Source organism: Pinus tabuliformis, chromosome 8 (genome assembly GCF_031772625.1).
Source record: "Pinus tabuliformis cultivar Carrire ecotype Pingquan chromosome 8, CPIR1, whole genome shotgun sequence".
NCBI classification, from domain to species: domain Eukaryota; kingdom Viridiplantae; phylum Streptophyta; class Pinopsida; order Pinales; family Pinaceae; genus Pinus; species Pinus tabuliformis.
In genome coordinates this window covers 1,779,338,449-1,779,366,361 of record NC_142294.1, presented here as the reverse complement: position 1 = coordinate 1,779,366,361, position 27,913 = coordinate 1,779,338,449, and the positions used below count along the sequence as shown (strand labels likewise).

The 27,913-nt window shown below is 38.0% G+C and overlaps 1 protein-coding gene across 1 annotated transcript in view; it reads right to left on the bottom strand.

Moving 5' to 3' along the window:
• FTSHI1 (FtsH extracellular protease family) overlaps window positions 1-27,913 on the bottom strand; it is a 324,012-nt gene that overhangs the window by 260,756 nt on the left and 35,343 nt on the right. The window contains exons 2-4 of the mRNA XM_089374484.1: window positions 5,060-5,164; window positions 2,689-3,538; window positions 2,455-2,539 (exon numbers count right to left, since the gene is read on the bottom strand). Of these exons, the coding sequence (XP_089230610.1) occupies window positions 2,455-2,539; window positions 2,689-3,538; window positions 5,060-5,141 (1,017 nt within the window). The 5' untranslated portion in view covers window positions 5,142-5,164. The remainder of the gene's footprint in view (window positions 1-2,454; window positions 2,540-2,688; window positions 3,539-5,059; window positions 5,165-27,913) is intronic.

Here is a 27,913-nt window from a genome sequence, read left to right as displayed (position 1 = left end):
ACAACTCAAGAAGAGGATAAATCAGTTGAAGTGAAAACATACTCAAAAGTTGCAGTCCAAACAACAAAAATTTCAAGTGAAGATCTCACAAATAATCAAGCAATTTCTGAACCTGAAAGAAATCAAATACCCCCAATAAAACAAGAAATCACCACAAACAAATTAGGGCAAGATCAAACCGCAAGAACCCCTTATCGACATCCAAATCACAAGAGCAGACAACTAAGTCAGTCTACATATTTGAACCATTCATAACAGAAGCAACAAATTTATGTTCCAAGGAATACCGAAGTTTGCATAATCCAATCCTATGATAACAATTCATTACAAAATTCCAGTGATCAGAAGATTCCACAGAAGATTAATCTAGGATGGTCAGATCCATTCTCAATCCGACAATTTAGTTTATCTCTCATAGGATCATATCGTCTTGTGTCAACGAAGATGAAAGTTCTGAGACGAGAAGATATTCAAAACGGGAAAGAGATCAAGCCCTTTCATCAGTAAGCTTTGAGGACAAAGCTTTTTGAAGAGGAAGGCAATGTTATGAATATAATTTATAGAAAATATAAAAATAATGTAAACAATAATAATCATAATTAATGATTAAACTAACTAATAGTTAATATTGAAGAGACATGTTCTAAGGACATGTTTGTTTGTGAAGGGGCACCTACCTAGGTATATAAGCAGGCCCTCACCCTCATTTGTAATCATCTCATCAATTCTTTATATAATATTCAATATACAATTACTTGTCCTACAATGGATGTCCTTGTCTTCGAAGTATTCTGAAGATTACTCCGTTGCATATATGAACCTTGTTCGTTACATTGGTATCAAAGCATTTTTCTAAAGTATACGAATTTTGTTCATTACAACTCACCAAGTATGCTCACTTTATTGGAATGAGGAAATCAGACTCGGCAAAACAAATGGCTAAGATAGTTTGCAAAATGTTTACAAATAACATGGATTTCCTAAGGTCATTGTAAGCGATAGAGATGCCAAATTCAAGAGTAAATTTTGGAAGGAAATTTTCAATCATATAGGAACCTACCTCAACATGAGTTCACCCTACCATCCTCGAACAAATGGCCAAACAGAGGTTGTCAATAAATGTTTAGAAAACTACCTATGTTGTTATGCCACAAACAAACAAAATAAGTGGGCTCAGTGGTTACATCTCGTTGAATGGTGGTACAATTCTACTTAACACATGTTAGCGAAAATGACTCCATTTCAAGCTTTGTACGGTTACGAACCTTTGAAATGGAAGGACTTTGCTATCATCGAGACAAAATTTCCAGCTATTAAAGACCAATTAGAAGAAACACAAGAAGTCATCAAAACTCTAAAAGAGAATCTAAATAATGCAAGAAATTGTATGAAGCAGCAAGCTGACCAAAACAGAACAAAGAGAGAATTTGAAGTTGGAGAATGGGTATTTGTTAAACTTCAGCCTTACAAGCAGTTGTCCTTAAAACAAAGGGGAAAAAATAAATTGGCACCAAGGTTTTATGGACCGTACCAAATCAACAAAAAGATCAGCCATGTAGCATATAGTTTAAGTCTTCCTGATAAAAGTCGCGTTCACAATGTTTTCCATGTATCTTACCTAACAAGGCACTTGGCGATCGTCAATCAGCACAACAACACTTCTGACTTTAGATGAGGAAGGAAGGGTTCTATCTCCATCAAAGAAAAAAAGTTGTGATCACGAGTAATCAAAGAATACCTAATCAAGTGGAAAGACTTACCAGAAGAAGAAGCTTCTTGAGAGACGGAAGCGTTTCGTCAACAACACCCATCATTACGTATGCTTTGAGGACAAAGCATCCTTTCAAGAAGAAGGCAATGTTATAAAAAAATTAATCAAGTCTGTAATTATTAATTAATTAGGCAAAGGGCATCATTCACCAAGAGGCACCCAAGGCAGTATTTAAGCCAGGGCCTCCCACATTTGTAATCATCATTCAGTTTTATATATATATATATATATCTGTTCTTATCGAGTATATGTGCTCCAGTTTCCTTAGTCTAAAGTGTGAGGCAAGGCTACTAAGGTGACAGTGGGTAGTTATATATATATATATGTTCTTATCGAGTATATGTGCTCCAGTTTCCTAGTCTAAAGTGTGAGGCAAGGCTACTGAGGTGACAGTGTGTAGTTATATATAGCTGTTCTTATCGAATATATGTGCTCCAGTTTACTTAGACTAAAGTGTGAGGCAAGGCTACTGAGGTGACAGTGGATAGTTTGCCTGTTGTACCTCTACGGCCTCCTATCAAGGTTAGGACTCTGCCTCTTAGAGTAGAATTTTAGAGATATCACCTCCTCTAAAGAAATTTTAAACGGAACACAAAATTGTGAGAACCAAGAGTATGAAACTAAATTACTATGGGTAAGAAAAGTAAACGCAAAACAAAACCGTAAAAGAAAGAAATTCATACAGTTAATAGCCTTTCAACTTCGCGCTGTGGCCCTGAATACTCCCCTAGAACAGCTTGTGCTTCTTCCTCTGGCAAATGTATGGTCCTGAAATAATAGACCAAACAGAAATCACTTCCAATGAACATCTAGGATACACATGCTAATACCATGGTTTATATAAACAAGCAAGAAAATGAAATGGCGTGAAAAACAGAAATCCAAATATACAATAGCCTCAGAAACCTCATAATTACCACTTCTTTCTTTGTGAGCTCTTCTCTGCTGGAAGTTCCTTCAAATCTATAATGAAGTCACGATACACATAAACTCCCTCTGGATTTTGGACAGCCCTTGATGTCAGCATTTCAATCTGATTTGCCCTCATTGCCTTAAGGAAGTCCTCCAAGTGCATTTTTGGCAATGTCCCCAATATACTGTTGAACTCACCCATCTCTGATGTACGGAACTTGAATGCCTCTTCTGGAACATACAATTCACCTTTGTACTGTCTTAGAAGATCCTTGAGGTAAACAGGGTTAGATGGAATCTCATTATCAATGTCTCCACTGGATGCTCCATGCTGTTTCTCTTCACTTTGTCGTGTCTCTTGGATATCCTTTGACAGTAACTTGCTGGTAAGTTCACTTAATCCATTCCTGATTCGCTCCTGCAATTGGATATCAATTGGGACTAATTTGCTGGCAAGTTCGCTAAATGCATTCTTGATTCGCTTCTGAACTGAAGCTTTTAGATTCTCCCTTTCTCTCGAAGTATAAAACTTATCTCCTATAAGAAACTTTTGTTCTATCTCACTAGGTTTTTCTCTTAAAAGTCTGCTGATATAATCTTCAGATTTCTCTTTTGAATATTGTGATGATTTTTTACTTTCATCTGTATTTGTTGTTGATGAAGAAGATGCATGTATTTTAGCAAGATGTCTTCTTTCCTTCGGAATCAGAGTATATACTTGACCAAGAATGTCTCTTCTATCACAGGAAATGCCTCTGTTGTGTGACCTTTTGCTCATTCGTATTGATCTTTTACCACTAAAGTATACTCTGCCTCCATAGCTTTTCTGTCCCAAGTCTGTTTTAATGCTGTTCACTATTAACAGAGACCCACAACAAATGTTTATTAGTTCAAGTGGCCGGCTGCCAAAAGTTAAAACAATGTCCAAAACCTTTATATTTTCTATATCTTGTATCTGAAATAAAGGACATGTCATTTATTTTCATTGATTAGTTTATGTTCAGCTTTTCCAGGGACAATATTTAAGTTACCTCATGACATCACTGAGTTTTAAAAAATCTTTACAGTGCAAAATTAAGAGGAAATGTATTTATTTATTTTGTGACTAGAGGAATTGGTAACTGGACCAGTTTAGTATTCACTTGATGATGCCGTTAGGCATATCACTTTCATTAAGAATCAGTGAATCACTTGAATCATTAAAATACAAACGAGGGTTGTGTATTTACACACAACTCAACAGGTAGGACACTTTCCCCAATAGGATTTTGAGCCTATATATACAAGGACAGCTTTAATTGTGGCCAAAAGTGAAAATTGCACCCCCTATTTTCAACAGATGGTGGTATTGATTGAGAAATTTACAGGTTGCTGATCCCTTCCCCATGAAAGACAACAGAAGTTCAGCAATGCTACTAATACTGTTTATTGAATAAAAGATGATTCAAAGAATACAGTCATGTATGTGACTTGTATATCTAAAAACAATAGTTCGAAGAAGCCAGAGAAACAGGTTTCGAAGAACAAAAGGAACATAAGTATCCAATTATACCAATACTTGCAAAATAAGCTTCACTCACATTTGGAGGTACAAACTTTGGATTGAAAATACAATAAATCAGTCATTTGTGTATTAAACAATATATTTTCTATTACGGATAGAGATTAAATGCCCGAACCAAGTTAAAGAATTTTAGAAATAATAGAAAAAACTATTGTGTATGATATATTTGATGTGGTCAGTTCTCAGTTAATCTCTATGAACATTTTTACCAAGGGACATCTTGTGGAGAAACTCCCAAGTCCCAAGTGCTTGGCCTGATTCCCAGATGGTACCCAGTGCAAATCCGTCAGTACTGATTATGGTGCCTAACCCGATAGTGACATCGAGAGGCATGAAACAGAGGCAACCAGATCCAGAAACAACTGTGAGACCTCCTGAATAAATTCATAAACAGTAATTTAAATCTTGATTTATTAGAATTGTGACCAATATGAGTTTTCCACAAAGTTTCTGTGTCAAGTTGTTTCCAGCGTTTTTCCCCCAAACTTACAGGTTTCTTATTTAGAAACTGCTTATATTAGTTTGTTTTCTTAGCAGCTTGGTTCTTGTGAAGACCCCTCTTCCCTATGCATCTAAAAAAGAACATGGACTGCTCTGTGGTTACACGATGACATCACATTGCCTACTTGCCTCAAAGCAATATTGGTGCTAAACAGTACTCCATTTGTTACAAGTCATAGTTATTTATCAACATAAGGAACCTCTTGACAAATAAGGTTGCATGCCTGCATGATTGAATTTATTTCAAATGTCCACACAAACTAATATGTCAATGAGAACAAATATACAAAAAGAGAAGAAGAAGAGGCCACCTGGTAAAAGAGGAAGTGGACTTGCATCTTTGGAAGGAATACACTGAACGTCAAAGCATTTCATTGGCCCAGCTAACATCATTTTAGCTTTGCATGTACTTTGACCTACAATGGAATAGCGTCAATATAACATAACCACAAAAAGTGCTTCAAATAAACTTTCATTGATATAATGCTAACCATGATTTGATAGATTACAATAATCAATGTACAGAAAGGACGTTAGGTAGAAGACGAAGGCTAACCATGGGATATATTAGAATTTAGAGATGGTGACTTACAGTTAATTTTCAACCATCCAAATTCCTTCGGAAAAGATAATAAAGCTAGACTTTCAAGAAAAGGTTCCTAGCCAAGCAAGTATTGTTATGCCCAGTTTCCACTTCAAATTTGGAGAATATAAACATCATTTTCCAATATATTTGTTAGGAGAACATGAAAAATATCGGTTCACTTAATCACCTGAATAGCAATTCTCTCATCCTAAATGGCTCTGTGGCCTGTGCATATTTTAACTATGAAAATAAATGCATATAAATCATGTAGCCTGCATGAGTACTGAATTTAACCATATACAAAATTTCTGCAACCAAAGAAACCAGCAATCAACCCTTGGCAACCAAACAATTTGTATAGATTCTTTATCTTACACTGGATGGGTGCTAGAAATATTTGTAATATTGATAAATCTATGCCTCATCTGCAATGCATTGTAATGCTTCTCCTGCTTACTCCATTCAGGGGAACCTCAAATCGAGAATGCATGAATCTTTTTTATCGCAATACTAATGTTATGTAAGAATACATATTGTCTACTAAGAGAAGTTAAATAAAGAACTGCTCAGGGAGAGTGTTAGGTCTAATATATATCCTCCTAATTATAATTATAAACATGTAAAACACCTAGGAGCAATAAATAATCACATTATCCCTCACTGCACGTAATCTTGGGGCCACCTCTTTTCTTGACTCTGATTGTTTCAGAGAAAAATCCTACCTAATAGATATTATTTGGATGTAGCACATCTTGAGGTTGTAAAGTTCCATTTATAAAGTTTGCTAGCACAATATCATTTATCTTGTAATTTGGGTTAACTGTTATGAGCCCACTGAAAGTATATGGCTTACCTGAGGGAATGATCTGACTATCTAATAACAGTGACCTTACCAGAAAATATTCAGTGTAATCATCATTCATTTTTCCACTGATTCGTTTCATTTATCCACAAACTAAAAAACAGCTTCACCGTGTTTAATATTTACCCCTTTCCATACTTAGACTCACCTCCTATAAGCCTTGTTACCCACCATTTTGTGGGTAATATATCCCTAAGAGAAAAAAATTCTCCAAGATGGTCCTCAGCCGACAGCCCCCTGCAGCCATCAGTTAGCTCATAGTGCCATTTTCTCCGCCACTTGAGCCAGCCATGTGGTCCCTCACCCATTTACCATGATCGTATGTTTGAAGTTGAGCCTCCCGAATCTAAAGGTATGCCTTGTCATTTGGACATTGAGTGTTGTAGTTTGCTTATCAGGGACACTTCTGGGCATGGATTAATGGGGGGATTCGGCAGAAAGAATGGGCTAGGTCTGTGCTTTTGTCCCCTAGACCCCTTTTAGGAATTAACTTTGGATTCTAGTCCCGTGGGATCTCTTTTACTGACCATTTGGTTCTAGGGATGGTATTTCATGGGAAACCCCAATTTTGGTTGCGTGGTGCCGCTCTCTTATCTGCTTATATTAGCTTCTTTCCATTCATTATTACCTTATTCATCATTTCTCCCACCTGGGTCCACATTCCTCCACCGGGCCCACATTAGGGTCAGCATGCCCCTTTCCCCTTGCCCACACCTTGGGTCATGGCCTGGAATGAAGCCCACATCATGGCCATCACCCTAGTTCCTATAGGTTCTATGAGCCTTCTTCATCATATATGAACCCATGATTGTCCCCACACCTTGTGGGCGATGAACTGCCCCACCTTAAAGGGGTAAATTAGTTGCTATATCTTATACATCATGCTCTAATCCCCTGAGACCCGAGCAGTTAATCAAAGAAAATCATAAAAAGGCAAAAGGCATAAAAGAGGGGTGGAAAAATCAAGGTTGGGGCACCTCATGTACCATGATTGCTCCCTCCTACACATTAGAAACCCAAGTGTGGGCTCCACTCTTGTTAGCTACCCTTGTACCCTAGAATGTGACCAAGGGCTACCCCTTTTCATACCCTACTTCATTCACGTATCTGCCACATGCCACCACCTTTTGACATATGTACCTTGACTATATTATCCCCTTTAGAGGTAGAAAATTTAGGAGACATTGGCACATCCCCAGGCCCATGAAGGGCGAGTCATTATGAAGTCCCCACCTGTGGTCCATGATTAGGTAAGCTCGTTTACTCGATTTCTCTAATGACTTGTTGTACTGGAAGGCTAGGGGACGCATTGGATCTTATGCAGGATTGCAGATGTTTTCCATTTGGGGTTTGGTATGCCTATACGGGGTCCTAATCCTCCAAAAGGATACATTGGCACATGTAGGGTGAGCGTTGAGAGCATCAGACCTCCACAGCAGCAGATTGCACTCCATGGATCCCCACAACCATTCAGAGATTTCTCTTGGTTCACTTATTAGACGAGGAGGATGCACTTGATCCATCATGCCCAGTCGGCCCCAGATCTACACCATACGCTTGGTAGATGATCCAGGACTTCCACGATGATGTGGCATCACCTACACCATCAACCTAGCCCTTCAGGGCAGCCTACAGGCATCTTCAATTTGTTTGGAGACCGATGAGGACACCTATGTGCCACCAGATGTCATTTGGAGCACCACAAGTTATTACAAGGGGCCACCCCCTTGCCCACTGCTTTTGAGGATCCTTCTCTTCATTATGGCACCCATAGACCTCATTAGGCGTCTTAAAGGGCCCTACGACATGCATAGATTATTATTTGACCTCTTGAGAGACTTATCTTTTCATTTATGAGCTAGTTTCGTGGGCTTGTCACCAAAAGTTGTATTATTAGAACATTATTTTATTTTTGGGGCTTATGTGGGCCAATGAGGCTAATTCAAATTCCTAAGATGTGTCTAAATACAAGTGGGGTGAGATAATTTCTCATCATCACTTTGGTTTTGGATCTCTTAGCTCTCTCTTGAGATTTTCACACTTTTTCTAAGGATGAATTGGAGCTTTATGAATTAGTTTTGATGTATGGATATTGGTCTATCTTCTCTTAGAGCTTATTTATTGTCAATTGTGAATGGTTGGATATACTCAATTACATGTAAGTACACATTTTTGATGTTATTCTTGTTTACTTTTGTCATATATGCCGGTATGGGATTTTCGCTATCCTAGGGCTAATTGTTGCATGCATTTACTGCTTAATATTGTAGAATTTGTTTCTATTATAGCATTCCTCCAACGTATGGGCCATGTAATGTGAGCGAAATCTCCTAGGGGTAAAATTTGACCTTGATAAGCCATTCCTCTTGCACATCGAAGTATAAAAGCTGCAAGGTTGCTTCCTCTTGACCTAGAAGGCAAATCGAAGTAATCTTAAGGCCTCCTTGACTGGAAACCAAGAAAACATACTCTTACTCAACATAGACTCCATTCTCCCAAAGATTAAGGCATTGATCTACCAAGGGTGGTCACTAAAATTCATATTTTCTCACATCCTTCCGGGATTAGCCACATTGGGCTGACTAGGGCATCATTTTCCCGGCAAGTTAGCCATAAAAAAATGATCTCCTAGGGTCTCCTGCACTGGCCTCTCCTCTAGCCCTCATCCAAATTTGAAGCCATTTTGACGGTGGAGTTGGAAGAAAAGTCAAGCCCTAGCTCCGAGATCAAAACTTGCCCGCCATCCCCAAGGCTAGTGCCTCATAGGGTCAAAGAAACATCATTGAGTGAAAATAATTTCTTTGATCCTTCCCACCTTGTTTAGGGTAAGAATATCATTGGTTGCTTCATACCCTAGACCAAGTCCACTTGGCATTGTGTGGTCTCGCTCCTTTGAAAAATCATTCTTCAAAAACCATCTAGGATACCAATTCTAACAAGGATTTTAGGGTTTGGGGAACTCCTTCACAAGCCTATTCCCATAAACCTAAATCCCCAAAAATCCTCTCTTCCTTTCCCTAGAATCTATACTACCTTGCTTAGTGAGCAAGCAAGCTCCATCTTTCAAACTTTCTGGGAAAGGGTTAGTTTGGGTCACTCATATCTATTGACTTATCATTCATTAGTAACTCCAATACATATCAGCTCCCCTCCCATCAGTGAAAGTCCGTAAATAGAATGGAGCCTTAGCTGAGGTGACAGTGAGCTAAGTCTCCATTTGTTGCCCTTGGCCTAGCATTTGACCTTCAGGGATTCCCCTTAGGTCGCCTACTAGTTTGAGCAGTAACAAGCCTTTTAAAAAGATTTAAAACATCACTGTCGAGATATTCTTATTCCTTCATTATCTTGACAATAGTGATCGACTGCACAACAATTAAATAAATTTTAAAAGGAAAACAGATCTGCACTCTGAGAATAAAACCCTAAAGCTAGGAATCCAAGATTTAGTAAACCCCTACCAGAACAGTGCAAAGAAGTGCTAAAGCTACAAATATAGAAATCTGAAAAACAGAACAGCAAGCTAAATCTGCAGCAACTAATCACATATCTTTCGATTCAGTGAAAGGGAAATTACATCTGCAATTGGCCAACACACTAGCTGAAAACTCAAACTATCTAACCAACAGTGTGAAGCACCCTCTGTTTCTTTCTAGAACAAGAGACAGAAGGATTACAATGAATCTAGACACCTTCAGGCTCCAGTGAAGCATCTCCTTGAAGAGGTTAAACCTTAACGTGCCTTAGATAATGTGCCCTCATGCCATGGATAAATTTATTTGGTGTTACTACCTACCAGGCCTGCACTCAAAGATATTCAAGTCCCAAAACCAAGTGCAACTCTAGAGACATTTCGGAAGGTTGCCCACTGTCACCACAGCTACTCTTCCCCTTACTTTGAGCTGGCTCTTCTCCAGCACAAGGGGGAATTTTAGAAAAGGTGTTTATGATAATCATCAATCATAGAAATAAAGGGATGGTGGACTGCTAAGACCAGTGCCTATGGCCCTACCCAGTAGGTGATGGTCAAGATCAATAATCAAGAGGGTTCACACTTGTACAGAATGAGGTATAGTTGGACCATTATAAACATGATCTAACTAACTCCTTGGATCTACTCCAATATGCAGAAAATTAAAGGAGGGATCTTCCACAGATGCTCCACACAACAAGTACAAAATCAGCCAAGTAATAGGATGCAACCATGGATAATTAAAGGAAAACAACAAACAAAACCCTAAATGAAGTAAACAACAAAAGGAAACCTTCTTTATAGAACAAACAGCCAACAATATATCATCCTTCAAGTGTGATTTAACCCAAAACGTCAAGAGGACCTAAACATGCCACACTTAACCTTCAAAACCCTATTTAGGGCAACCCTTAAAATAGAGTAAACAGCTCTAATCAATACATTACAGCAACAAATATCCTTCAATGAAAACAATGATTACAGCAAGATGAACAAAGTGTTTCATCTGAACCCTAACACCCACTTATTGGAGCCAAACCTGCCCTTCTACAAAGATTATTCCAGCAAATCCATACTACTAGTAATTTCCAGCAATAAAGTCAACCCAAGAAAACAGAAAAAAGGATAAACAACCTCCCACCGAAATGCCCCTTTTAACTTCTTCCTTCAAATAGAACTTCAACTAAGCTTGGAGGGGATCCCCTATGAAACCAACCATGGCTTTTGCAAATGTAACTCTCCTCTATTTATACCTTTCATGTTAAACCATATTGAAGTAATAATAAATATACACTAAAACCCTAGAAGTTGGGCACTCTTCTTTAGGGTGCTTTCTAAGTGTGTATGAATCCACCATAAATTGCATTTGTCCACCTCTGTGTTTTGATACATGTGAAACACTGCATAAAGCACCTTTAACATGCTTTAAATGCTCTTTTCAATCTGTCTTTTATGGGATAGATTCATGGTTAAGCAATAAATTACATTTTCTTTCAACCATTGAGTGCAACAATATATCTTATCTTATTTGACCATATAAGTGCTTCTACCACCATGTGGCATCACTCTAACCTAAGTGTTCTTCCTTTGTCCACTTTCTTTTGCATATGTCATGCTCCATGGGGTCCTCTATGTGGGGCATTTTGCTCCTTTTGACTTTGAATGTGTGCAAACGATCCATAATCTCATTTGGCACCTCCTCCTGCAAAGAATTTGCCTCCAAATACATAGAAAATGTTGATGATAGTAGCATGGGACACGTACTTCTGCATTAGTGTCTAAATGTGTGGAAGTCGTCGAAAGGACCTTCAACTTTATCAAATTACTTTAATTAAAGGAATTATTAAAGTAATTTCCTTTTATAAGAAAAAGTGAGTTAATCTAAAGAAATGCAAAGGTTATTTGCATTAGTGAATTAGATGAGTCTCAATTGTTTATCTTAAATGATGTTGAAATCTAATGTCAAACATCGAACACTTGGGAGATTAGGGTTGTGGATTCAGTCAGTAATTCAAACTTATAAATGGAAGGCTAGGCTAAGGGAGAAGACACATTAAGTGACCACAAGGCAGTTAGATAGTGAGATCTCAGTGATTAGGTGGAGAAGAACATCCATCCAAGTGTGCAGAGTCCAAGAAGAGTGCAATGGGCAGCAAGGGAGAAAGATCCAGGTCAGCGAGAAAGATTGAAGGATAGGTTTCTGAAGGTTTGATCAGCCTGATTTTCTCCAAGTTTGTGCCATTTTCCAGTGAAAATTTCAAGTCTGAAACCCTATTGCAACAACTGGAAATTATTCTTCTAATTGTTAATTAATTTAACAATGTATCCACTACGGCTAAATACCAAATAATTCACACTACAACCTTCGTAAATAAATTGCAGAAGAAAATACTAAAATAGCGTTGGAAACTGAGAAAATACTAGCACACACATAGAGAAATTACCACAATTATTTTTGGACAAATGTCCCCAAAAAAACCCAACTTGGGAAAACCGGTGCAGCGGCTAAAGGTTTTTATTATTATGCAGCAGTCAAATTCTGAGTACAATCTAGATGCACAAAATGGAAATCCACTACAGGCGAAATTGGCCACAAAAATTAGTGAGACAAATTTTGTCTCACCTGGCACTAATCCAACTCCGAAACTGGCTCTGAATGGGCTCCACGAAACCCCTACATCAGCCTCTGCATCAAACCTGCACAGGCACTAGAACGCTCTGCCTGGAACTGCAACTGATCAAGTCATCTACCCAATCCAGCCATTATGAATGACTCGTTGGCACCTTCCGGAAATCTTCCCAGCCTCCAGCAACAGAATCGACCCTCTATCTAGCGAAATTGAACTTTGCCTCTAAAGCTTTTGTGCTGCCTCTACACAGCCTCACTAAGGAAACTCGGCCCTCCTATAGCTGACTCTGCGAATCTGGAAAAAATTTCCTCCAGACTCACTATCCCTGCCCCTCACTGTCTCTGCTTCCTTCTCTGCCTTTCCGGCAACTATTGCTGCTCTCTGGAAATCGAACTTCACAAGCGTGTTCTCCATCTACCCATCGACTTCATATAATCCTCTGTTGGACCTCCAACGGCCAAGATTAAAACTTATACAAGGGCCCAAATTAATTTCCTGTCTATTTGTGTGAGTTTCTAGATGATTCACACCTTATCTCAATTAATTTTGATTAATTAACCCCTTTTCCTAAGTTTTGACTTAGGAAATAATTAAAAATATGCTAATAAGCTAATTGAGATACTTCTAGGTGGAATTTCCATAAATGATTTTTGGGTTATGGAGAACCCATGTGTTTTAGCCTCTCCACAAAGTTTCGAGACTAAAACACCTCCAATGCTACAGAAACTAACACTCCCTCTTAGAGAGGAAGGTGTTCTCTCTAGTGCTACATACTTTGCCACAACACCTGTCTCTGTACCACCCTCTGCCATGTTGTTGATGTCTGGCCACTATGACTGCCTGCCACTGTGCAACTCTAATGTTGCATCTGTGCTACCGCTGACATTGCCATACTACTTCCAACTCTGCATTTGCACTACAACTCCCTCTCATCTGTTGTTGTTGCAACTGCAACTACTGCAACTGAGAAGCATCCTAAATATTGAATCAATTGTGTTCAGTATGATGCGTCTGTCTCCTAAGTCTTAACTGCTACTAGCTACTGCACTGTCCATTGAAGAATTTGCATTGTTGCTAACTCTTCCATTGTGCCATATTGCACTAATACCAACACTGCACTGTCGCCAACACTGCACTGCGCTTCTTTGTAACTGACTGCTACTACTTTGTAACTATCACTCTGGAATCTGACTGCATCAATAACCCTGATCCATCCTGCTACTGTATATTGTGGGCCCCTGTAACAAGGTAATGATCCATGAGGAGGACACCTCAAGGATCCTACCCAGTCTCTATAGTTCTAGACTACAGATCCATGTCGCCCCACCTCACTCTTGGAGGTATGGCTGCCATCATACCGAAGTCTTCCTCCAACCTGGAGGACAACTTGTTTATCTCGGTTGATGTTGCTACCTGGTCTTGCTTGTCCCTCATCCTGAGAGGACACTGCATACTCAAATGACCGAGCTCACCACATCTGAAGCACTTGACCTTTGGCAGGTCCTTTTTCTTCTTTCCCCCCTGCCCCTGATTGGGAGCCTTCGAAGCTAAGGCCGCATTTTCCTCTTCCTTCTCACTCTTCACGGTCTTGCTACCATTACCGTTGATGGTGCTCTTTACTAGAGCCTACCTCAACTCCTCCTGCTGCGTATCAACCCACATCTTGTCCCATCTCGGCAATGTGTCTCTGCCCAAATTTGGACAAACACTTGCCAATCCTCTAGGACACTATTTAGTGTCGATCGTACAAGCTTTGTGGGTTGAGGCGCCTCCCCAACGGCTGCAAACTGATCTTGAACCTCCTAAATCCTAGTGAGGAAGCCATCTATGCTCTCGCCCTTCTGCATCCTTATGATTCTCAGCTTCTCTTCGAGAAACATCTTCCGCTGCTTGGAAGAACTCTAATATTGCATGGAGAGAGCATCCCACATTTCCTTGGTCGTCCGTTGGCCAGCTACATGTGAAACTATATGATCTCGGACTCCATCCAAGATCATCTGCTTCGCTTTCGCCATTTCTCTTTTGTATTCCTTCAGTTGATCCACATCCTGGGGTATTGCTACAACATTGTCCACATAGACTTTCAGGCCATATTCATCCAGAAGGAAGGACATCCTAGCCTTCTAGATGACATAGTTGGAGGCTCCCTCCAACCTATCATGATCTATAAGCCCAGCAGTGACCATATCTAAATCTGTCGAAAACTTCCTCTTTCCCTCTGCTTGGTTTTTGCTCTTTTATTTGCACTCCGTTTTGGAATGTGCAGTCCTGCTAATTGCTACTGCCACCTGCAAGTGGGAAAATCAAACTTCTAAAAACTCAAATTCCCCTGAGAGAAATTTTCCCTCTGTTGCGTGTGCTTTTCTCTTCCACTCGAAATTGCTTCTACTGCTGCAAAAACCCTCTACGTCCAAACAACGTATCTGCTTAGCAAAAATATGAGTTGGTGTTGATCCCTCTGCCTGTTAGAATGACTATTATGGACAAATCAAATTTTTTGCTACCCTGCAACTGAAATTGAACCCTTGCCTAGCAATTCGAACTGTCTAGCTAAGTACTGCGCAACACCAGAAAATTTCGGCCTATTACTCTCACTGAACAACGAAATTTTCCTTCTTCTGCTTCTAAGTATCTCGACTGATCAATCACGTTGCTCTAAGATCACATTAAATTTCAAGTCTAAAACCCTATTGCACAACTAGAAATTATTTTTCTAATTGTTAATTATTAACAATTTATCTAATACGGCAAATACCAAATAATTCACACTGCAACCTTCACAAATAAACTATGGAAGAAAATAGCACTGGAAACTGAGAAAAATCTAGCACACAAAAATTAACACAATTATTTTTGGACAGATGTCCCCAAAAAAACCCAACTTGGAAAAAACCGGTGTAGCAGCTGAGGGTTTTTATTATTATGCAGCGATGAAATTCTGAGTACAATCTGGATGCACAAACTGGCAATCTACTACAGGAGAAACTAGCCACAAAAATTAGTGAGACAAATTTTGTCTCACCCAGCAGTGATCTCGCTTTGAAACTGGCTCTAAAAGGGCTCCACGAAACCCTTGCGTCAAACAAACATAGGCACTAGAATGCTCTGCCTAGAACTACAATTGATCAAGCCTTATACCCAATCTAGCCTTTGAGAATGACTCGCTAGCACCTTTTGGAAATCTTCCTGCCCTGCAGCAACTGAATCGACGCTATGTTTGGCCAAATCGAACTTTCCCTATAAAGCTTTAGCGTTGCCTATGCGCATCCTCATTGAGGAAACTGGAGCATGTAATCAGTTGAGGGCCTATGTTTGGATTGCGTAGTTATGGAGAGGGAATTTCCACATTAAATATAGGCTAATACCCTCAGGAATTATGCAAGGAAGTAGGGGCTTGGCAAGCAGCAGAATTAGCTAAGTGTTGGCTTCAGCTGGCTTGTGAGGCAGAGAGATAGATTGTACTAGTGCAGGAATTGCTCATGTTGAACAAGCATTGTATTTTCTTCTCAGATCTTTTGGTTAATGTAATATAGATAGCCAGGGTTTTTAGCAGTTGCTTTCCCCAGAGAAATATTCTGTTATGTGCGATTGATATTCTTCTTTTTCTGCTTATTGTTTTTATCGACCAATTTTGGTTTCCATTAAAGAGTAGAGTAGATTCTTGTCTTGTGTTTCAGCAAATCAGATAAGCTATTGAATCTATAGAAAAATCTACACGTGGTAATCCCGCGTTGATTGCGGTACCCCCCCCTAGAAACCACTCTCCCGCTACCACTCCTCCATTATTTCTCTCCTGCCATTATTCTCCCTCTTTTATCCACCCAACAACCTTCTGCCAAGTTTAACCACCACTACCCTTCCCGCTAAACTGGCAAATGACCATTGGTTATTTAATTATTCCCACCAATGTCTCATTACATTAACTCCTATGCGCCAATAATCATTAATCCATTCAAACTGTTATTCATTCCCCAATAAAACATTATCACCGATCCAAATTGACCATTTGCATTATGTCTATCGCTGCAATTCAAAGGACGCCTCTTTAGGATAATTCCAGCAAACAGTGACCTTCAACCATTTTTCCAGCCTGCAATCATCCTGTATCCGGGTAAATCCTTATCAATTGTCTCAGTCATTTGTTTTCCCCAGTGGCTTCACATAAAGGAAAGTCAAAAACTGTTACAGATAATCCACTCTAACTTAACTTGGATGAACTCCCATTAGTGGATACTCGTTTCAAAATTGCAGAGACTAATTGTGAATTCGATTTATATGAGCTTCACAATTGGGCTTTCCAAAAGTACCAAGATACTAGTGATGAATTTATTTATGGGAGTCCCTATTGCCTCAGTTTTGTTTCACACAAACCTACCATTTCCCAGAATTTGTTGCTTGGTGTGGAGCTCGATATCTACCTAGCCAAAGAGTTGTAATAGCTCAGAACAATGAAACCCTTTTCTATGTGACTTTTGAATCAATTTGCCAAGCCCTCCAACTGAATCCTCAAGAACCTTTGCATCCATTTTCTACTGATGCATTAATGGAAATTTACCAAAAGCTATCATTTTCAGACAGAGCTCATATCTTTGAATCTTTCTTGCCTGAGAATTTTGAATTACCCAGGACCAATCCTCCCTATTCTGCTGCTATGTTCCCTGAATTGTCTAGGCAGGTCATTTCCTTAGTGTCATGTCTATTAGGATACCCCAATGACCAATGGGTTGATGAAGTCATCTTGGGCTTCCTATTAGTTTTCTCTTCTGGTAAAAACCCTCAATAATATTCAACTACAGTCAATTTCTGTCCGATGCAATTCATGATCAATTCTTGAAATTCAGTGCAGAAGGTTCCTTCAAATATCAATCAGTTCTAGTGTACTTGTTTCTATATCATCAGTCTGAAAGGTTTAAGTTCCCTTTGCAAAAGTTGGATGTTGCAGGTGCCCCACAGTCAATCATTCACTGGACATCATTAGTGAGAAAGACCTCTGAAGAATTCTCATTTAGTGATTTTGTTAATCAATTCCTGTATATGGCCAATTGTTTATTAAATAGTGATGTTGTTCCTAGAATTTCAACTAAAATTAAGAGAATTTTACACCTAAGTGAGCAGACTAGAGTTGGAGACTGGTATTTATACCAGAATTTCACTGAAATTATGACTTATGAATGTGACCTACAACCATACAAGTTGCCTGTATTTCTCCCAATGAGAATTTTTGCTCTTGAGTATATTAGGCAAATGATGAATGTAGATGATGTTCACTTTATTGCTAGGAAACAAAAAGCTCAATTTAAATTGAAAGCACAGGTCAGCCCTTTTATAGCCAACACAAGAGCTGCAGCAAAAGAGGTTGATGTTTTATTAAAACAGATGAATTTCAAATTCAGTTTCAGTTGGTCTTATGACCCATTGGGAATTATATCTTCAGTAAGAGTTGCACAGAAATCAGCACCTTATGCTCATATGCCTAAACCTGAAATTGAGCAGTATGCAAATAAAGATGATTGGGATGAGAATACTTTGCAAGAGATTGAGGAGCCAGTATCTAGTCAAACAATACTGGAAACTCCAAGAATGACAAAGAAAGAACTAAAGAGGCCAAGAGAAAATGTATCACCAGCAGGTTCAGAGTTGCAGGAATCAGAATTTCAAGTGGTTAAAAGGAAGAAAATTATAAATCTTGATGAAGAATCTTCAGAAGCTCAAACTTCTGAAGAGTTTACTACTGTTGTATTGTCAACACAGTCTCCTTTTTCTCTACAGCAGGTAGAAGAAACCAGAACTTCTTCTTCTTCTCCTTCCTCTCCTTCTTCAAGGCAACAGAGTATATTTTCTAAATTCCTAGAAATGAAAAAGAAGAATGAAGCACTTAAGACTTCAACATATGCAGAATTTTGGAAGCAGTCTTCCTCAACACAGACAAGGTTACTTTCAGCACTAGACAGTGAGAAGGGACAGTTCCAATTGGCATTTCTAAAGCCAAAGATCCCTGTACCAAGGACAGTTGAGGATTAAAAAACTTCTTTGTTTTCTTTTGACACCAACTGATTGATCCTATAGATCAAATTGATCTACACAGGCAAGCAAGGGAGATGATCTACTCATCCTTGACAAGTTCGGCCATGACAACTTCTAAGCACTAAATAATATTCATTCTCAATTAAAACTAGAAAAAATGTCTTCTTTAGCTAAGGATACAAGAATCAAAGGACTTGAAGATCTAGTTTTAAAATTAGGATTAGATCCTAAAGATGTTAACGCAACAGAAGAGATAATTAAGAATAGAAATGTTGATATTCAAGCATTAAGGAAACAATTAAAGTTGTCCACCTCTGAACATCCACAAGCACAAGAAGTTGGCCAATTAGAAAAGGAAAAATAAAATATGTTTAAAATGATTGTTGAACAGAATATGCAAATTCAAAAGATGGAAGCAAAAATGGAGAAGTTGATTAAAGAAAGAGAGCAGCAACTCAGTATTATAGCTGCCATTCCCACAGTGACAACTTCCATAGCAGGTACTTCTAAGTTCTACCGCAGGGACATCTACAAAAGCAGCAAGCACAGTAGAAACGCAGCCTATTGATTTAGCAGAGCAATTGTCAAAGGCCATGGGAGATTTATCTTTGAAAGATCAAGAAATTGAGAAACTTAAGGTGCAACTCCAAAAGATTCAAGAACAGAAAATCAAGACTGATAATGCATATTTGGTTGAGATTCAAAAGAATTTCAAGTTAACTAAGCAATTAGAAACTTATGAGAATGAATCATTGATTGCACAAACTATATCTCAGGCCAAAGAAAACATCTGAGTTGATATCAATGCATCAATAACTGAGTTATGGCCTTCCATTGAAATTATTTTTGAACAAGAAGATTTATTGCAGAGATCAAAAGAAGCAGTAGCAGAAATAAAAGAAGATCTAGATCACAAACCAGGAGATGCCACAAGGATAATTAAAGTCTTAAAATACAAAACAAAGGATGAACTTGAAGAACTTGGGATTGAAGACATAACTAAAGCAGTCTTGGAGGTAAGAAAGTTTTAACCGAGAGAAATTTGAAGTTACAGCTTGAGAACAAGTGTCAAAACTTAGAAGTTCATATCAAAAAATTTCACAGAAAATTCAATGTTGTACATCAGAAAGGACTCCCAAGTTTGCAAGTTATAGGTGGCAAATTGATTCCACTCAAAGATTATCAACACAAGCTACATGAGATAGCAATAGACAAGGCTACGTTTGCTAAAATCAGAGGAATTATAACTGGCAAAGCTTTCATCAAAGGTTTAAATTATGATTTATTCATTCAGCATGAAATTAAGCATTTGTTTTTAACAAGGCCTATTTTTGAAAAATACACTGAAGTTGATGAGTCATACAGAAAATTGGTAAAGTTTTCTATCCGTCATGATAAGAGATGGGATAAATTATGTGAGCTCATCGAGCAGACAGCAGATTAACAAGAGCAGTGAACAAAAAATCAGATTTTCAGCAACAGTCATCAAACAGCAACCCTCAAAATTTGTGCAGTGTTCAAATCAGTGCAGATTTACTATTTTTGTAATATCCCAATTATTTTGGATGATATTATATTTCGTAATAAATTTTGACTCAAGTCTAGATATTTTGAGTCGAAATCTATAAGTAATTTGTAATTCAATGGAGAAAGGGTTGAACCCTTTTGATGAACCAATGACATGCTTGTAATTTTCTAAGTTATTTCTGAAGATAATAGAAAGATTCTGGATTCATTCTCAACAGCTTGTGTATCTTTGTGAGTTCTTCTGGTTATTCAGTCTCCTTAGTGAAACACCACTCCATGGTGTCCTTAGCAGCACGAAGGGAGGGGCGAGGAATGTTGAAGAATGTAACTAGGTTTGGTCTTCATACAATGTATTTCTGTCACAATGAAATGTATTTATCAAAATGAGAAATAATTTATTATTATTATTATGACTTATTAAAGCATGAGTTTCATGCTTGGGTCATCATGTTTTAGGTCAAAGTCCCCATTGAAGACTTCTAAAATTTATTCCAAGTCATTAGTCATTGTCCATTTAAAGAGACCCTTCTTGGGCCTTTGAATCATGTAAAAAGAATTAATATTGAGTCAAATAGGCTACTTGTCACCTCCACACCAAGTCAGCCTCAAGGAGATCAAGTTGGCCTCGAACTGGGTAATTCGACTTCACCAAAAGCCTATATATTGAAGTTGTTCGAATTCATTTGGAACTCTCTCACTCAAGTTCGATATCCCAGAAGAAGAGTTGGAAAAGTGTGAAGTTGGAAAAGGAGGCCAAAAGGAGTGTGCAGTTGGAGGAAGAAAAAGTCAAGATCGAAGTTTTGGGCTATCTATCTCTCTCTCGTGTGGATTCCTCTAGGAGATCGAAGTCTTTCTTGTCAAGTCGAAGTTGCTACTACTGCTGCTGCCAGTTGCTAGGTCGAAATTGTTGTTGCAAATTGTTATTGCTAATTCGAAGTTGTTGTTAAAGGAGTATCATCTGCAAGAAGGAAGAAAGGGTTGACTTGGTGTGGAGAAAGTTTGTGTCTAGGTCAAGGGTCTTGGATTATCTCAAGAAGTTATTAAGGAAGAGTTGTTGACTGGGTTTTCCCCTAGATGGGGGTTTTGCCCTGGCTGTTCACCTATATCTGGTGTGTGTGATCTTTGTGCCACTGTTTTGGTAATTGTTTGATGAACTAAAGATAAAAGAAGAACATAAAGATAAGAAAGTCACAAGTAATTATCTATATAAAGAAAATCTTTCTGCCTTTCTGATTTTCTAACATGGTATCAGAGTTAAGGTGAAGAAGGGAAAAAGGCAGCTCAAAGATCTATTGAAAGAAGAATAAGGAGTTCTAAGAATCTTTGAATAAGGATCACCAAAAAAAACATATAAGAAGCCAAGCATATCATCTTCAAGGACAATGTCTAACTCAATGAAGGGAGAAAACAAGCTAGAAGGAGCATCTAACTACAGGGCATAGAAGAAGAGGATAGACCTCATCCTTGTGAAGAGTAAAGTTTTGGATTTAGTCAAGGGAAAGGTAAAGAAGCCAGCTACTGAGTCAAGTGATGTAGAAAAGGCAAAATTCAGGGAGACGGAAATATTGGCTATGACACTAATGGTGGATAGAATAAAAAATAACCTCATCCCCTATATATCTAACATAGACTTTGCTCAAGAGTTGTATGAGGCTTTATCAAAATTATTCACTATCGAGAATCTTGGTCAAATAGCAAGCCTTAAAAATGAATTAAGATCTCTAAAAATAACAAAGGAAGACATTGTGGCATCCTTTTTTGTAAGAATAATCAAATTAAGAGATGAATTTCAAGCAATTGATGAGATAGTACCAGAGAAAGAAATTGTAATCACTGTACTCCTAGGTTTACCAACATCATGGAGTGCCTTCTCATCGGGTCTCAAAAGTTGGAAGGAGACTCCTACATTTGAACAACTATGGTATGTTTGCAGTCAAGAAGAAGTCGAGATTTCTCTAGTAAGCAACAAAGAGAATGAAGAAGAAAAAGTTTCAAATGCCTACTCCGCTCATCACAAGAACAAAGGATCATTCAAGAAGACTAAAGGGCCTAGAAGAAAGATAGACATATCCAAAATCGAATGCTACAACTGTCACAAGATGGGTCACTACAAAAGTAATTGTCCTGAGAATCCAAGATACAAGAAGAGAGAAAGGGAATATGCAAATGTTGTTGATGAAAGACCTCCAAAGAATAACAAGAAGGGAGAATCTGATGTCAAAGATTTATTTGCTAGGGATTCTCAGGGACTCTATTCTTTTATTCCAAGTCTTTGATTTGTTTTGTATTTTGATTTCTAGAACTTATAGGTTTAACATTCTTTGGAAAAACATTGTTGAATTGTTTTGTTAAAGTTTTAGGTATCCCTCGAGATTGGATTAAGAGGGAGCCCTCACCATTTTCCAAAGATAAGTATCTTACTCCATGTATTATCTTTTATATTTGGTTTTCCTTTTCTTATCTAGATGTGTTTACACTAGATGCTAATCATATTTCTTTTATATTTTCCTTGTTTAGGAAAAGCTTGTTGTTATGATCAAGGGCTATGGAGAAGACCTCACAAGACAAAGCATAGAAGTTATATTGGAATTCATGTCCTATAAGGTTTGTCTAAACTCAAAGGTATGTCTTAGAATATAAGTTTTGTTTCTCTTCATGATAAAGGTATATTCATTCATTTTAAGAAATCTGCTTTACATTACTAACAAGTGTTATGTCTAGGACTATTGAATCATAAGAGATTCTTGTTTGGGAGACTAATCATTAGATTGAATCTACCCTCATTAATCATTATGTTTATGGAACCCTAATAGGTTCCCTGTAAAACCCTAACCTAAGGGTATGCCAATGTTAATGTGATAAACCCTAGTCTACTTAGGGTTACTAATGAAATCTAGAAAATATTATTCTTTTGATGTTTGGGGTTTTGATGGTAATGTTATGTTTGTAGTTTTTGTATGGAAACCCTAGTCCTTTCATGTTGGATGGTATTGTGTTCCTAGACCTTGAGGTCTTGGTAAATTGGGTTTTATGAGTAAAACCCTTATGTATCAAAAGTAAGCTCCTAGGAATGAAACCCTAGGTGTATGTTTGACTGTCTGATCAAAACCCTAGACTGATCTAGATTGTTATATGTCTAACTTTAAATATATTGATATTTGTGTCTTGAGGTTGTCCTATATATGTTATGATATGCTTATGCATGATTATCCTAGATATGTATTTGTGCTAACTTATTTGTTGATAAGTTCTAGGATTTGTAACTAAGCCCTAGTAGAAGTTTGATATTATAGGATATGATGTGGTGAAGTTGTTTCCATTACGATGATAAAATCTAGGGTTTACAAGAAACCCTAGTAGAGGTTGATCATATTGTTGAAACCTTAGATTGTGTTGTAATTGTTTCTAATTGTTGTCTCATGTATGAAATCTAGGGTTTGCATTAAATCCTATTAAAAGTAATAACATATGAATTCTAAAGTTGTTAAATACATTGTAAGTATACTTCTTTGAATTGCTTCTAGAGTTTGCAATATAATATGCCATATCTCTGGAAGAAATATTGAGGCCCTAGATATAGTGAGACTGATATCTTGATTGAGTTACTGATGTGATTTAGGGGTTATAACCTAACCCTTGCAAGAAGTTGAAGCATAAAAGTATGTGTCTCTTGTTGTTTGTGAACCTAACTAAGTTTAAGCATTTGATGTTTAAAGTCTAATGCTTCCATTAATATATGACTCTGGTATAGTTAACTTCATGCTTCTATATGTATTTGGTTGTATTTGTTATCTAAGTTGTGCAGGTACATGATCTTCAAGATGATGAAGATGTTCAGTTGGTTGATAAGCATGATAAAGGAAGATATGTGAATGATGATGATCAAGATAAGAAGGATGGAAGCTATGAAAGATTCTCTGATGTCACAGAAAAGAAGTTGATCTCCCTAAATTAAGAGGGAGCCTAGATAAAGAAAGGAGTATATCCCTCGAGTTGAGATGGAGGGCATATTATAGTCATGATGGATACCTTGAAGAAGAAATTGGAGAATGCATATTGAGGTGTTGTTGAAAGAAGGAAAGTTGGATTTAGTTGTTGCATGTGAAGTAGGAAAGGAAGCTGAATAATTGAGGAAACCCTTGTCGAGATTTATTTGGGAAGCCTCTAAGCCCTACCAAGATAAATTGTGAAGCAACATCAGGAAGTCAGAAGACCCTGAAGGTTTGTGTTTACTAATGAGTATTTGAAAAGTTGTTGGGGTTGTGACTGTTCACGTAAATCTCTCAAGGTTTTTGAAAAGCATGCTTGAGGTTAGAGAGATTTTATGTGTTGACGCATTAAGTGTGTATAATACCTGGGAGGACATATGGTCGGCAAATGTATAGATGTCTAGATCCCGAAGAGGGAGGATGGTGTTGGTCATGGAGCTTTGACCTTGGATACGCACCTAGATCCCTAGGTTGATGGTTAGCAAAGTAAGCCTAATGGTACCTAGACTGGCTGAAAGCTTTAGTCCATCTTAGTCCCACCCGGATAGATTGCCCTGGTCAGGTTTCTAGTCTGTGGCATTGTAAGTGCCTAAACTCTTCTTGTGTTTTGAGATCTTCCATGTACTTGTATATGTAAGTATGAACACCTACCTAGTTAAGAGGTAGTGTTGAAGAATGTAGCTAGGTTCGGTCTTCATAAAATGTATTTGAGTCACAATGAAAAGTATTTATCAAAAGAATGAACAAGAAATTTTTATTATTATTATTACGACTTATTAAAGCATGGGTTTCGTGCTTGGGTCATTATGTTTTAGGTCAAAATCCCCATTGAGGACTTCTAGGATTTATTCTAAGTCATTAGAGTCATTGTCCATTTAAAGAGACCCTTATTAGGCTTTTGAATCATGTAAAAAGAATTAAAATTGAGTCAAATAGGTTATTTGTCACCTCCACACCAAGTCGGCCTCAAAATCGATAATTCGACCTCACCAGAAGCCTATATATTGAAGTTGTTCGAATTCATTTGGAACTCTCTCACTCAAGTTTGATATCCTAGAGGAAGAGCTGGAAAAGTGCAAAATTGGAAATGGAGGCCAAAAGGAGTGTGAAGTTGGAGAAGAAGGAAGAAAAATTCAAGATCAAAGTTTTGGGCTATCTATCTCTCTCTCGTGTGGATTCCTCTAGGAGATCGAAATCTTTCTTGTCAAGTCGAAGTTGCTACTGTTGTTGCTGCCAGTTGCTGGGTCAAAATTGTTGTTGCAAGTTGTTGTTGCTAAGTTGAAGTTGTTGCTAAAGGATTATCATCTGCAAAAAGGAAGAAAGGGCTGACTTGGTGTGGAGGAAGTCTGTGTTTAGGTGAAGAGCCTTGGATTATCTCAAGAAGTTATTAAGGAAGAGTTATTGACTGGGTTTTCCCCTCCATAGGGGTTTTGCCCTGGTTGTCCACCTATATCTGGTGTCTGTGATCTTTGTGCTATTGTTTGGTAATTGCTTGATGAACTAATGATAAAATAACATAAAGATAAGAAAGTCACAAGTAATTATCTATATAAGAAAATCCTTTTGCCTTTCTGATTTTCTAACAGGGAATGGCTAGCATGGAGGATCACAACAACCAGGTTGTGTATTACAAGGATCATGTTGAAAAGGGAGAATCACCCTAGTTTCATCATCTTCAATGCTCATGCAATGGGGAATGATAGGAGGGTCCGAGAATGACTTAAATACACCTTCATGGTCGTAAGGAAGATAAGGCAATACAAGGTCTCTATTAATATCATCATTGATATAATAAACAAGATCGTTGTTCAAATGATGGCCATCAACCTCCCACTTCCCCTCTTCTATACGCAAGAAATCGTGGATGTCAACCTTCAAGGGATTAATGGGATCGCCTTTTTCAAAGTCCTCAACAAGTACATTGTCAGAAATAACGTCCTTGAAAAAGATAGGGCTATCTTCAATTCTACTTTCTAAGGAACCCTCTTCATCAGGATCCTTATAAAGATTCCTTTCAAGATCACCTTCAATATATTCATCAGTGATTTCATTTTGATGATCTCAAAAGGGCTCCTCTTCCTCCCCATTATCAATGAAGACCTCTTTGTCCCTAGTTCGAGATCTTGGGCCTTTAATGCTCCAGAAAGATATCAATGAGCACTTCAATAGATGGAATGCTCCTTGGCTTGCAATTACTATATAACCATGAGTCATGAGCTTGGAGGGATCTTATGAACGAATTTATGAGAATATCTTGATGAACCACCTTGGCTTCAAAGATATATGTAGTAAATCTTGCCACATGATCAACTATAGAAGATGAATCACCATCAAACATGGGCACCCTCAATATTGTGTGAAGGTCACATAATTTGGGTACCTAAGGATGCTAGCCATGTCCAAGTTGGGGATTTCATCAAGATAAGACATTCTATAAGGTTACACATATCAATCATGTAGGAGTTGCCAAGGTGAATTTTAAACTACTTTGAACGATGTTTGCTTCACCCAACAAGCATTGAACTTTGTATTTCAATGAAGAAACACACATTTCAGTCCTTGGCAACAGCGCCAGAAATGTTACCACAAAATCTAGCAGGTCTTGGAGAGGGAAACCCTACAAGACAAGAGCTAGACAAAGTGTTAACAACCAGGTAGAGGCTCAATGTCACCTCAGCCAAAACCCCCTGCTCTTTACAGATTTTCATCGATGGGAGCATCCTAGTAAGAGAGGAAGAGATCAATTCTAAGATAGATAGGTTGTAAATAAGGTATAAAATGATCTCATTAGGGTTCATTCAAGAGAGAGACACAATAAAAGCTCAAAGACTTCTTTAAGAAAGCAATTCGCTCTCAACGAGAAGTCCTAGAAAAGGGAGGTATTGGGAGTTCCAAAGGTTAAGACCTATTGACACCTAATCATCAGGATTGGGTAATGTAAATAAATAAATAAGTAATATGAACAGTCATCGGGAGATGAAGTGAACAATCTCTCCCTCATGTATATAATGAAGACCAACCTGAAGGAATAAACATACGAATCAATTTTGCTTTGAGGAGTTACTGCATGGCTTGACATGGTATCAGAGCCAGCTCCCAAAATAGGTGTAACTCCCTTCTGCCTACTGCTCTCTGTCCACTACCCCTGTGCGCTTGTCGCCATAATTAATTCTGAATCCTCTGACCTGCCATAATTTCTGGTAGAGCCTCGCATCTGGACCACGCTGGAGAGTTTACTGCATAGCTGCATTGTGACACTGTTCACCGGTTTATGAACGCTAGTCTATTTTGAACGCTGGTCCATTGAACTGTTTTGAAAAGCGTTGTAATGGTGAACCTCTGCTGCGTTATAATGGTGAACCTCTATTGCGTTGGTAAAGCATTGTAATGGTGAACCTCTGTTGCGTTGGTAAAGCTTTGTAATGGTGGAGATGCAGGGTACGAGTCTTCCTACAGTGAAGTGCTGCGCATTAAGTTTTTCAGTGCTTTGACAATTTTAATGAAGTTAAGACTTTTTAGATTTCAATAACTGTTTTAGTTATCTGAATATACAACATGGTTGACAAAGAGCGTGAGTTTGTTCTTAGACCTTTATAAAAATAATGAATTTGGTGATTTTAGAAAGAAATCAAGAAAGATATTTTTTTAGGAAAAGACAACATTTCAGAATCTTATACACATCCATACGTCTAGAAAAAAATATATTCTCCCTCTTCAGTGTGTTTAAGGTTTTCAATTGATGAGACACATTGCAAGGGATTTCTGAGTTTGCAATTGTAAGAGATTTTTGACAAGGAGTGTCGTTTAATGCGCTATAAAGTTTTATGTATTTACATTGTTCAGAGCGTTGTCCAGTTGAATCTTCTGCCAAGTCATATCAAAAATATCTTTCTTTGAATTGTAATTCTTTAAAAAAAAATTACCACCAAAAGTACAATTTTACTGTATGTTGGCAGAAATATTTTTCTATCAACAGAAGTATTTTTTTTTTACAGTATGCATTCAATCATATCTATTGTGGGAATAGTTCTCACTGGCAAGGAGAACTATCCTGAGTGATCCTAGATGATAAAACACA